At 43.6% G+C, this 14,685-nt stretch overlaps 1 protein-coding gene across 1 annotated transcript in view; it reads right to left on the minus strand.

Annotated features, from left to right (window-relative positions):
- Nucleotides 1–14,685, minus strand: part of LOC115127675 (adenylate kinase isoenzyme 5-like) — a 201,024-nt gene that overhangs the window by 34,633 nt on the left and 151,706 nt on the right. The window contains exon 8 of the mRNA XM_065006109.1: nt 6,794–6,870. Coding sequence (XP_064862181.1) covers nt 6,794–6,870 — 77 coding nt within the window. The remainder of the gene's footprint in view (nt 1–6,793; nt 6,871–14,685) is intronic.

Raw genomic sequence — 14,685 nt, forward strand, 5'->3', positions numbered from 1 at the left:
AGACCAGAGCCCTATTCCCTATGTAGTGTACTACTATAGACCAGAGCCCTATTCCCTATATAGTGCACTACTATAGACCAGATCCCTATTCCCTATAGTGCACTACTATAGACCAGAGCCCTATTCCCTATATAGTGCACTACTGTAGACCAGAGCCCTATTCCCTATATAGTGCACTACTATAGACCAGAGCCCTATTCCCTATATAGTGCACTACTATAGACCAGAGCCATATTCCCTATATAGTGGTACTACTATAGACCAGAGCCCTATTCCCTATATAGTGCACTACTATAGACCAGAGACCTATTCCCTATATAGTGCACTACTATAGACCAGAGCCCTGTTCCCTATATAGTACACTACTATAGACCAGAGCCCTATTCCCTATATAGTACACTACTATAGACCAGAGCCCTGTTCCCTATATAGTGCACTACTATAGACCAGAGCCCTTTTCCCTATATAGTGCACTACTATAGACCAGAGCCCTATTCCCTATATAGTGCACTACTATAGACCAGAGCCCTATTCCCTAAATAGTGGTACTACTATAGACCAGAGCCCTATTCCCTATATAGTGGTACTACTATAGACCAGAGCCCTATTCCTATATAGTGCACTACTATAGACCAGAGCCCTTTTGCCTATATAGTGCACTACTGCAGACCAGAGCCCTATTCCTATATAGTGCACTACTATAGACCAGAGCCCTATTCCCTATATAGTGTACTACTATAGACCAGAGCCCTATTCCCTATATAGTGCACTACTATAGACCAGAGCCCTATTCCCTATATAGTGCACTACTATAGACCAGAGCCCTATTCCCTATATAGTGCACTACTGTAGACCACAGCCCTATTCCCTATATAGTGCACTACTGTAGACCAGAGCCCTATTCCCTATATAGTGCACTACTATAGACCAGAGCCCTATTCCCTATATAGTGGTACTACTATAGACCAGAGCCCTATTCCCTATATAGTGCACTACTGTAGACCAGAGCCCTATTCCCTATATAGTGCACTACTGTAGACCAGAGCCCTATTCCCTATATAGTGCACTACTATAGACCAGAGCCCTATTCCCTATATAGTGCACTACTGTAGACCAGAGCCCTATTCCCTATATAGTGCACTACTGTAGACCAGAGCCCTATTCCCTATATAGTGCACTACTATAGACCAGAGTCATATTCCCTATATAGTGCACTACTATAGACCAGAGCCCTATTCCCTATATAGTGGTACTACTATAGACCAGAGCCCTATTCCCTATATAGTGGTACTACTATAGACCAGAGCCCTATTCCCTATATAGTGGTACTACTATAGACCAGAGCCCTATTCCCTAAATAGTGGTACTACTATAGACCAGAGCCCTATTCCCTATATAGTGGTACTACTATAGACCAGAGCCCTATTCCCTATATAGTGCACTACTATAGACCAGAGCCCTTTTGCCTATATAGTGCACTACTGCAGACCAGAGCCCTATTCCCTATATAGTGCACTACTATAGACCAGAGCCCTATTCCCTATATAGTGTACTACTATAGACCAGAGCCCTATTCCCTATATAGTGCACTACTATAGACCAGAGCCCTATTCCCTATATAGTGCACTACTATAGACCAGAGCCCTATTCCCTATATAGTGCACTACTGTAGACCACAGCCCTATTCCCTATATAGTGCACTACTGTAGACCAGAGCCCTATTCCCTATATAGTGCACTACTATAGACCAGAGCCCTATTCCCTATATAGTGGTACTACTATAGACCAGAGCCCTATTCCCTATATAGTGCACTACTGTAGACCAGAGCCCTATTCCCTATATAGTGCACTACTGTAGACCAGAGCCCTATTCCCTATATAGTGCACTACTATAGACCAGAGCCCTATTCCCTATATAGTGCACTACTGTAGACCAGAGCCCTATTCCCTATATAGTGCACTACTGTAGACCAGAGCCCTATTCCCTATATAGTGCACTACTATAGACCAGAGTCATATTCCTATATAGTGCACTACTATAGACCAGAGCCCTATTCCCTATATAGTGGTACTACTATAGACCAGAGCCCTATTCCCTATATAGTGGTACTACTATAGACCAGAGCCCTATTCCTATATAGTGGTACTACTATAGACCAGAGCCCTATTCCTATATAGTGGTACTACTATAGACCAGAGCCCTATTCCCTATATAGTGGTACTACTATAGACCAGAGCCCTATTCCCTATATAGTGGTACTACTATAGACCAGAGCCCTATTCCCTATATAGTGGTACTACTATAGACCAGAGCCCTATTCCCTATATAGTGCACTACTATAGACCAGAGCCCTTTTGCCTATATAGTGCACTACTGCAGACCAGAGCCCTATTCCCTATATAGTGCACTACTATAGACCAGAGCCCTATTCCCTATATAGTGTACTACTATAGACCAGAGCCCTATTCCCTATATAGTGCACTACTATAGACCAGAGCCCTATTCCCTATATAGTGCACTACTATAGACCAGAGCCCTATTCCCTATATAGTGCACTACTATAGACCACAGCCCTATTCCCTATATAGTGCACTACTGTAGACCAGAGCCCTATTCCCTATATAGTGCACTACTATAGACCAGAGCCCTATTCCCTATATAGTGCACTACTATAGACCAGAGCCCTATTCCCTATATAGTGGTACTACTATAGACCAGAGCCCTATTCCCTATATAGTGGTACTACTATAGACCAGAGCCCTATTCCCTATATAGTGCACTACTATAGACCAGAGCCCTATTCCCTATATAGTGCACTACTGTAGACCAGAGCCCTATTCCCTATATAGTGCACTACTATAGACCAGAGCCCTATTCCCTATATAGTGCACTACTGTAGACCAGAGCCCTATTCCCTATATAGTGCACTACTGTAGACCAGAGCCCTATTCCCTATATAGTGGTACTACTATAGACCAGAGCCCTATTCCCTATATAGTGGTACTACTATAGACCAGAGCCCCTATTCCTATATAGTGGTACTACTATAGACCAGAGCCCTATTCCCTATATAGTGGTACTACTATAGACCAGAGCCCTATTCCCTATATAGTGGTACTACTATAGACCAGAGCCCTATTCCCTATATAGTGCACTACTATAGACCAGAGCCCTTTGCCTATATAGTGCACTACTGCAGACCAGAGCCCTATTCCTATATAGTGCACTACTATAGACCAGAGCCCTATTCCCTATATAGTGTACTACTATAGACCAGAGCCCTATTCCTATATATAGTGCACTACTATAGACCAGAGCCCTATTCCCTATATAGTGCAACTACTATAGACCAGAGCCCTATTCCCTATATAGTGCACTACTATAGACCACAGCCCTATTCCTATATAGTGCACTACTGTAGACCAGAGCCCTATTCCTATATAGTGCACTACTATAGACCAGAGCCCTATTCCTATATAGTGCACTACTATAGACCAGAGCCCTATTCCTATATAGTGGTACTACTATAGACCAGAGCCCTATTCCCTATATAGTGGTACTACTATAGACCAGAGCCCTATTCCCTATATAGTGCACTACTATAGACCAGAGCCCTATTCCCTATATAGTGCACTACTGTAGACCAGAGCCCTATTCCCTATATAGTGCACTACTATAGACCAGAGCCCTATTCCCTATATAGTGCACTACTGTAGACCAGAGCCCTATTCCCTATATAGTGCACTACTGTAGACCAGAGCCCTATTCCCTATATAGTGCACTACTATAGACCAGAGTCATATTCCCTATATAGTGCACTACTATAGACCAGAGCCCTATTCCCTATATAGTGGTACTACTATAGACCAGAGCCCTATTCCCTATATAGTGGTACTACTATAGACCAGAGCCCTATTCCCTATATAGTGGTACTACTATAGACCAGAGCCCTATTCCCTATATAGTGGTACTACTATAGACCAGAGCCCTATTCCCTATATAGTGGTACTACTATAGACCAGAGCCCTATTCCCTATATAGTGGTACTACTATAGACCAGAGCCCTATTCCCTATATAGTGGTACTACTATAGACCAGAGCCCTATTCCCTATATAGTGCACTACTATAGACCAGAGCCCTTTTGCCTATATAGTGCACTACTGCAGACCAGAGCCCTATTCCCTATATAGTGCACTACTATAGACCAGAGCCCTATTCGCTATATAGTGTACTACTATAGACCAGAGCCCTATTCCCTATATAGTGCACTACTATAGACCAGAGCCCTATTCCCTATATAGTGCACTACTATAGACCAGAGCCCTATTCCCTATATAGTGCACTACTATAGACCACAGCCCTATTCCCTATATAGTGCACTACTGTAGACCAGAGCCCTATTCCCTATATAGTGCACTACTATAGACCAGAGCCCTATTCCCTATATAGTGCACTACTATAGACCAGAGCCCTATTCCCTATATAGTGGTACTACTATAGACCAGAGCCCTATTCCCTATATAGTGGTACTACTATAGACCAGAGCCCTATTCCCTATATAGTGCACTACTATAGACCAGAGCCCTATTCCTATATAGTGCACTACTGTAGACCAGAGCCCTATTCCCTATATAGTGCACTACTATAGACCAGAGCCCTATTCCTATATAGTGCACTACTATAGACCAGAGCCCTATTCCCTATATAGTGCACTACTGTAGACCAGAGCCCTATTCCCTATAGTGCACTACTATAGACCAGAGTCATATTCCCTATATAGTGCACTACTATAGACCAGAGCCCTATTCCCTATATAGTGGTACTACTATAGACCAGAGCCCTATTCCTATATAGTGGTACTACTATAGACCAGAGCCCTATTCCTATATAGTGGTACTACTATAGACCAGAGCCCTATTCCTATATAGTGGTACTACTATAGACCAGAGCCCTATTCCTATATAGTGGTACTACTATAGACCAGAGCCCTATTCCTATATAGTGGTACTACTATAGACCAGAGCCCTATTCCCTATATAGTGGTACTACTATAGACCAGAGCCCTATTCCCTATATAGTGCACTACTGTAGACCAGAGCCCTATTCCCTATATAGTGCACTACTGTAGACCAGAGTCCTATTCCCTATATAGTGCACTACTATAGACCAGAGCCCTATTCCTATATAGTGCACTACTATAGACCAGAGCCCTATTCACCTATATAGTGGACTACTATAGACCAGAGCCCTATTCCTATATAGTGGACTACTATAGACCAGAGCCCTATTCCCTATATAGTGCACTCCTATAGACCAGAGCCCTATTCCCTATATAGTGCACTACTATAGACCAGAGCCCTATTCCTATATAGTGCACTACTATAGACCAGAGCCCTATTCCCTATATAGTGCACTACTATAGACCAGAGCCCTATTCCCTATATATTGGTACTACTATAGACCAGAGCCCTATTCCCTATATAGTGCACTACTATAGACCAGAGCCCTATTCCCTATATAGTGCACTACTATAGACCAGAGCCCTATTCCCTATATATTGGTACTACTATAGACCAGAGCCCTATTCCCTATATAGTGGTACTACTATAGACCAGAGCCCTATTCCCTATATAGTGCACTACTATAGACCAGAGCCCTATTCCCTATATAGTGCACTACTGTAGACCAGAGCCCTATTCCCTATATAGTGCACTACTGTAGACCAGAGCCCTATTCCCTATATAGTGCACTACTATAGACCAGAGTCATATTCCCTATATAGTGCTACTATAGACCAGAGCCCTATTCCTATATAGTGGTACTACTATAGACCAGAGCCCTATTCCTATATAGTGGTACTACTATAGACCAGAGCCCTATTCCCTATATAGTGGTACTACTATAGACCAGAGCCCTATTCCCTATATAGTGGTACTACTATAGACCAGAGCCCTATTCCTATATAGTGGTACTACTATAGACCAGAGCCCTATTCCCTATATAGTGGTACTACTATAGACCAGAGCCCTATTCCCTATATAGTGGTACTACTATAGACCAGAGCCCTATTCCTATATAGTACACTACTGTAGACCAGAGCCCTATTCCCTATATAGTGCACTACTGTAGACCAGAGTCCTATTCCTATATAGTGCACTACTATAGACCAGAGCCCTATTCCCTATATAGTGCACTACTATAGACCAGAGCCCTATTCACCTATATAGTGGACTACTATAGACCAGAGCCCTATTCCCTATATAGTGGACTACTATAGACCAGAGCCCTATTCCCTATATAGTGCACTCCTATAGACCAGAGCCCTATTCCCTATATAGTGCACTACTATAGACCAGAGCCCTATTCCCTATATAGTGCACTACTATAGACCAGAGCCCTATTCCCTATATAGTGCACTACTATAGACCAGAGCCCTATTCCCTATATATTGGTACTACTATAGACCAGAGCCCTATTCCCTATATAGTGCACTACTATAGACCAGAGCCCTATTCCCTATATAGTGCACTACTATAGACCAGAGCCTTATTATGGTGCTTTTCCCCTAAGAGTAAAATCACTTTACATGGAATTAGAGGGAGAAGGAGGAGAGGAGAGGAGAGGAGAGGAGAGGAGAGGAGAGGAGAGGAGAGGAGAGGAGATGAGAGGAGAAAGAGAGAGGAGAGGAGAGGAGAGGAGAGGAGAGGAGAACAGGGGGAGAGAAGAGAGGAGAAGAAGAGAATAGAAGAGAGGAATATAGGAGAGGAGGATGAGAAGTGCTCTGTTCTTACCTGCTCCTCATTTCTGAATGGGACATCTACCAGACTAGTATTGTCTCCTAGGAGACTGAGATCCAGCTCACTGGGGCCTGCAGAGAGACAGACAGACAGACAGACAGACAGACAGACAGGCAGACCATTACTTTAAAAATATCTCCACGGAGTGTTACTGCGTGCATGCTTGTGTTCCAGCCAGGCATGAACACACCCGATGAAACACATTCCGGTCCGGACTGAATACCATGATAAGTTGACTCTTTGAAACAGGTGTGTTTAGTGCAGGACTAGAACCAAAGCCTGCACACAGAGCAGCTCTACAGTCTTAAGGTATGGTCTGACTCTGTAGTTGGTGAATCACTGCATCATGACCCAGATTCAGATTTCAAAAGGAAGCAGCCTGAAAAAGCTTGTTGTATGACTCACATTATTATGACTACAGCCCTGTCTATAGTGTCATTATGACTACAGCCCTGTCTATAGTATCATTATTATGACTACAGCCCTGTCTATAGTATCATTATGACTACAGCCCTGTCTATAGTGTCATTATGACTACAGCCCTGTCTATAGTATCATTATTATGACTACAGCCCTGTCTATAGTATCATTATTATGACTACAGCCCTGTCTATAGTATCATTATTATGACTACAGCCCTGTCTATAGTATCATTATGACTACAGACCTGTCTATAGTATCATTATTATGACTACAGCCCTGTCTATAGTGTCATTATGACTACAGCCCTGTCTATAGTGTCATTATGACTACAGCCCTGTCTATAGTATCATTATTATGACTACAGCCCTGTCTATAGTATCATTATTATGACTACAGCCCTGTCTATAGTGTCATTATGACTACAGCCCTGTCTATAGTGTCATTATGACTACAGCCCTGTCTATAGTATCATTATTATGACTACAGCCCTGTCTATAGCATCATTATGACTACAGCCCTGTCTATAGTATCATTATTATGACTACAGCCCTGTCTATAGTGTCATTATGACTACAGCCCTGTCTATAGTGTCATTATTATGACTACAGCCCTGTCTATAGTATCATTATTATGACTACAGCCCTGTCTATAGCATCATTATTATGACTACAGCCCTGTCTATAGTGTCATTATGACTACAGCCCTGTCTATAGTATCATTATTATGACTACAGCCCTGTCTATAGTATTATTATTATGACTACAGCCCTGTCTATAGTGTCATTATTATGACTACAGCCCTGTCTATAGTGTCATTATTATGACTACAGCCCTGTCTATAGCATCATTATTATGACTACAGCCCTGTCTATAGTGTCATTATGACTACAGCCCTGTCTATAGTGTCATTATTATGACTACAGCCCTGTCTATAGTATCATTATTATGACTACAGCCCTGTCTATAGTGTCATTATTATGACTACAGCCCTGTCTATAGCATCATTATTATGACTACAGCCCTGTCTATAGTGTCATTATGACTACAGCCCTGTCTATAGTGTCATTATTATGACTACAGCCCTGTCTATAGTATCATTATGACTACAGCCCTGTCTATAGTATCATTATTATGACTACAGCCCTGTCTATAGCATCATTATTATGACTACAGCCCTGTCTATAGTATCATTATTATGACTACAGCCCTGTCTATAGTATCATTATTATGACTACAGCCCTGTCTATAGCATCATTATTATGACTACAGCCCTGTCTATAGTATCATTATGACTACAGCCCTGTCTATAGTATCATTATTATGACTACAGCCCTGTCTATAGCATCATTATTATGACTACAGCCCTGTCTATAGTATCATTATTATGACTACAGCCCTGTCTATAGTGTCATTATGACTACAGCCCTGTCTATAGTGTCATTATGACTACAGCCCTGTCTATACAGGGTAGCAGCACAGCATGGTAGCAACACAACATGGCAGCAACACAACATGGTAGCAGCACAGCATGGTAGCAGCACAACATGGTAGCAACACAACATGGCAGCAGAACATGGTAGAAACACAACATGGTAGCACCACAACATGGTAGCAACACAGCATGGTAGCAACACAACATGGTACAAACATTACTGGGCACAGACAACAGCTCCAAGGGCAAGAAGGTAGAGACAACAATACATGTAAATGTATATATAACAGTATTGCTCTCTCCTTGCCCCATCCTGGACTCGAACCAGGGACCCTCTGAACACAACGACAACTGCCACCCACGAAGCATCGTTATATGCGACTTCTCAAAAGCTGCGTCTCTTGCAGAGCAAGGAAAGCCACTACTTCAAGGCCTCGGTGAAAAGAAAGCCACTACTTCAAGGCCTCAGAACAAGGAAAGCCACTACTTCAAGGCCTCAGAACAAGGAAAGCCACTACTTCAAGGCCTCGGAGCAAGGAAAGCCACTACTTCAAGGCCTCGGAGCAAGGAAAGCCACTACTTCAAGGCCTCAGAACAAGGAAAGCCACTACTTCAAGGCCTCAGAGCAAGGAAAGCCACTACTTCAAGGCCTCAGAGCAAGGAAAGCCACTACTTCAAGGCCTCAGAACAAGGAAAGCCATTACTTCAAGGCCTCAGAACAAGGAAAGCCACTACTTCAAGGCCTCAGAACAAGGAAAGCCACTACTTCAAGATTGACAGGGGTGGAAAGAGTACTGAAATGTCCTACTGCAGTAGAGGTAAAATGACTGACTTTGGACTCTACAAGGTGTCGAAAGTGTACCACAGGGATGCTGGCCCATGTTGACTCCAATGCTTCCCACAGTTGTGTCAAGTTGGCTGGATGCCCTTTTTGGGTGGTGGACCATTCTTGATTACACACGGCGAACTGATACACACGGCGAACTGATACACACGGCGACCTGATACACACGGCGAACTGATACACACGGCGACCTGATACACACGGCGACCTGATACACACGGCAAACTGATACACACGGCAAACTGATACACACGACGAACTGATACACACGGCGAACTGATACACACGGCGAACTGATACACACGGCGACCTGATACACACGGCGACCTGATACACACGGCGAACTGATACACACGGCGAACTGATACACACGGCGACCTGATACACACGGCGAACTGATACACACGGCGAACTGATACACACGGCGAACTGATACACACGGCGAACTGATACACACGGCAAACTGTTAAGCGTGAAATAAAAAACCCAGAAGCGTTGTAGTTCTTGACACAAACTGGTGCCCCTGGCACTTACTACCTCGTCCTGCCCATTCACTCGCTGAATGGCACACATACACAATCTATGTCTCTAATTGTCTCAAAATCCTTCCGCAACCTGTCTCCTTCCTTTCATCTACAAATGATTTGAAGTGGATTTAACATCTGACATCAATAAGGGGATTATAGCTTTCACCTGGATTCACCTGGTCAGTCTGTGTCATGGAAAGGTGTTCTTAATGTTTTGTATACTCACGTGTATAGCTTAGGTACACTAACATATTGTGTTCTTAATGTTTTGTATACTCACGTGTATAGAGCTTAGGTACACTAACATATTGTGTTCTTAATGTTTTGTATACTCACGTGTATAGCTTAGGTACACTAACATATTGTGTTCTTAATGTTTTGTATACTCACGTGTATAGCTTAGGTACACTAACATATTGTGCACTAATTTAGCCAGAGGTTTATTTAATAATAATGCATAATTCAAGATGGATGGAGGAATAGGATGTTTTGAACAGCTGCAAATAGAGTGTGTTTATGTCCAGTAGTGTTCCAAATGGCACCCTATTCCCCATGGGGCCTTGGTGGTCAAAAGCAGTGCACTACGTAGGGAATAGGGTGCCATTTGGGACAAACATCCAGGGTGTTTTGAACAGCTGCGAATAGAGTCTGTTATTAGTGGACTATTGACTCTTATAAAACAAGGCTTTTAGAGAATTAAAATGGTGGAACGTTGTGAACTCAGTCATATGTTGTGTCCAGGAGCACATTTGATATCAGATGGCACACTATACCTTAAAGTGGACTACTTTTGGCCAGAGCAACATAATGTCATAACAGTAGTGCACTATATAGGGAATTAGGGTGGCATAGGGTTCTGGTCTAAAGTAGTGCACTATATATAGGGAATAGGTGGCATAGGGCTCTGGTCTAAAGTAGTGCACTATGTAGGGAATAGGGTGGCATAGGGCTCTGGTCTAAAGTAGTGCACTATGTAGGGAATAGGGTGGCATAGGGCTCTGGTCTAAAGTAGTGCACTATGTAGGGAATAGGGTGGCATAGGGCTCTGGACTAAAGTAGTGCACTATATAGGGAACAGGGTGGCATAGGGCTCTGGTCTAAAGTAGTGCACTATGTAGGGAATAGGGTGGAATAGGGCTCTGGACTAAAGTAGTGCACTATATAGGGAACAGGGTGGCATAGGGCTCTGGTCTAAAGTAGTGCACTATGTAGGGAATAGGGTGGAATAGGGCTCTGGACTAAAGTAGTGCACTATATAGGGAACAGGGTTCTATAGGGCCCTGGTCTAAAGTAGTGCACTATATAGGGAATAGGGTGGAATAGGGCCCTGGTCTAAAGTAGTGCACTATATAGGGAACAGGGTGGCATTTGGGACGTTACCCAGGGTATGTTAATTTTGGAAAAATATATTTCTTTCAAAGTAAAAACAAACAAAAACATTTTGTCAAATCAGATTATGTACATTTTCATACATACATGTTTGAAAGATATTACATCCAAACAGATTCCCCCGCAGCCAAGTGTGTTTTTAACAGCTGCTAGTAGTCTGTTTATAGTGGAAATATTGACTCTGTTTTCCAGACGTTTAGCTTCCATAACCGTCTGTAATCTGCTGCATCTTGTGTTTGATGTGTTTGATGTTTTAGTCCAGGCCACGTGCCACATCTTTAGGTGATAACGTTCACTTTTTCATAAAAGCATGAAACTTGGTACACGTGTACAGTTTGGGGCCCTCAACGTTTTCAGATGGCCGTGGCGAGTATTTTCACACAGTGTATTTTCCACTCCACCATAACCACACAGTGTATTTTTCACTCCACCATAACCACACAGTGTATTTTCCACTCCACCATAACCACACAGTGTATTTTCCACTCCACCATAACCACACAGTGTATTTTCCACTCCACCATAACCACACAGTGTATTTTCCATTCCACCATAACCACACAGTGTATTTTCCACTCCACCATAACCACACAGTGTATTTTCCACTCCACCATAACCACACAGTGTATTTTCCACTCCACCATAACCACACAGTGTATTTTCCATAACCACAGAGTGTATTTTCCATAACCACACAGTGTATTTTCCACTCCACCATAACCACACAGTGTATTTTCCATAACCACACAGTGTATTTTCCACTCCACCATAACCACACAGTGTATTTTCCATAACCACACAGTGTATTTTCCATTCCACCATAACCACACAGTGTATTTTCCATAACCACACAGTGTATTTTCCACTCCACCATAACCACACAGTGTATTTTCCACTCCACCATAACCACACAGTGTATTTTCCATTCCACCATAACCACACAGTGTATTTTCCACTCCACCATAACCACACAGTGTATTTTCCACTCCACCATAACCACACAGTGTATTTTCCATAACCACACAGTGTATTTTCCATCCCACCATAACCACACAGTGTATTTTCCACTCCACCATAACCACACAGTGTATTTTCCATCCCACCATAACCACACAGTGTATTTTCTGTCATCATTTTCTGTCATCATCTGCTGAACCAAACATGAACACATAGAAGGTTTTGATGTTTACATCATAAACAGTCCAGGTTATTATTTAACGGTGGCCACGATTCGCCAATTCTGACAACGTACAACGATAGAATATTACGTTTTGTTTTGCTGGATTCCAACATTTTCTTTCGAGAAACATAATGCTTGAAAGTTATAGCTCAGTTTTTTAGTAGTAATGCAGAATAAAACCATAATTATTCAGCTTTTTTTTTTTTACTGAACATGTACTCATGGAGTCAGCCATTGACACCAGGCCAAGGCAGGAACCAGTAGGATTCCTCGTGGGACAAGGATGTAGGGTCTTTCCCCACACTAGGCCTTCCTTTATACAACAGAATACTTTTCACGGAGGCTGTTAATGAACACTCCTATAAATATAGCAGACGCCTATAAATATAGCTGACTCCTATAAATATAGCAGACTAAATATAGCCTACTCCTATAAATATAGCCTACTCCTATAAATATAGCAGACTCCTATAAATATAGCCGACTAAATATAGCCTACTCCTATAAATATAGCCTACTCCTATAAATATAGCCGAATATAGATATAGCCTACTATAAATAGCCGTCTTTGTTTCAAAGATAATTGTGTAGTCTAGAGCGATTTTCTAGGTTAGCTAGCCAGCTATTGTCGTTGTTTTAACGCAACGTAACGTAATCAACACTGCTAGCTAGCCAGCTAGCCCCCGAATAGCAGCATTGTAGAAACTTTACACTCAACGGAACGACTTGATTAGTGTAGTGTCAACAACGCAGCCACTGCCAGCTAGCCTACAAAGTCAACAACGCAGCCACTGCCAGCTAGCCTACCTCAGCAGTACTGTATCATTTTAATCATTTTAGTCAATTAGATTCTTGCTACGTAAGCTTAACTTTCTGAACATTCGAGACGTGTAGTCCACTTGTCATTCCAATCTCCTTTGCATTAGCGTAGCCTCTTCTCTAGCCTGTCAACTATGTGTCTGTCTATCCCTGTTCTCTCCTCTCTGCACAGACCATACAAACGCTCCACACCGCGTGGCCGCGGCCACCCTAATCTGGTGGTCCCAGCGCGCACGACCCACGTGGAGTTCCAGGTCTCCGGTAGCCTCTGGAACTGCCGATCTGCGGCCAACAAGGCAGAGTTCATCTCAGCCTATGCCTCCTCCAGTCCCTCGACTTCTTGGCACTGACGGAAACATGGATCACCACAGACAACACCGCTACTCCTACTGCTCTCTCTTCGTCCGCCCACGTGTTCTCGCACACCCGAGAGCTTCTGGTCAGCGGGGTGGTGGCACCGGGATCCTCATCTCTCCCAAGTGGTCATTCTCTCTTTCTCCCCTTACCCATCTGTCTATCGCCTCCTTTGAATTCCATGCTGTCACAGTTACCAGCCCTTTCAAGCTTAACATCCTTATCATTTATCGCCCTCCAGGTTCCCTCGGAGAGTTCATCAATGAGCTTGATTCCTTGATAAGCTCCTTTCCTGAGGACGGCTCACCTCTCACAGTTCTGGGCGACTTTAACCTCCCCACGTCTACCTTTGACTCATTCCTCTCTGCCTCCTTCTTTCCACTCCTCTCCTCTTTTGACCTCACCCTCTCACCTTCCCCCCCTACTCACAAGGCAGGCAATACGCTCCACCTCATCTTTACTAGATGCTGTTCTTCCACTAACCTCATTGCAACTCCCTCCAAGTCTCCGACCACTACCTTGTATTCTTTTCCCTCTCGCTCTCATCCAACACTTCCCACACTGCCCCTACTCGGATGGTATCGCGCCGTCCCAACCTTCGCTCTCTCTCCCCCGCTACTCTCTCCTCTTCCATCCTATCATCTCTTCCCTCTGCTCAAACCTTCTCCAACCTATCTCCTGATTCTGCCTCCTCAACCCTCCTCTCCTCCCTTTCTGCATCCTTTGACTCTCTATGTCCCCTATCCTCCAGGCCGGCTCGGTCCTCCCCTCCCGCTCCGTGGCTCGACGACTCATTGCGAGCTCACAGAACAGGGCTCCGGGCAGCCGAGCGGAAATGGAGGAAAACTCGCCTCCCTGCGGACCTGGCATCCTTTCACTCCCTCCTCTCTACATTTTCCTCCTCTGTCTCTGCTGATAA

This window comes from Oncorhynchus nerka, linkage group LG20, assembly GCF_034236695.1.
Source record: "Oncorhynchus nerka isolate Pitt River linkage group LG20, Oner_Uvic_2.0, whole genome shotgun sequence".
Lineage (NCBI taxonomy): Eukaryota > Metazoa > Chordata > Actinopteri > Salmoniformes > Salmonidae > Oncorhynchus > Oncorhynchus nerka.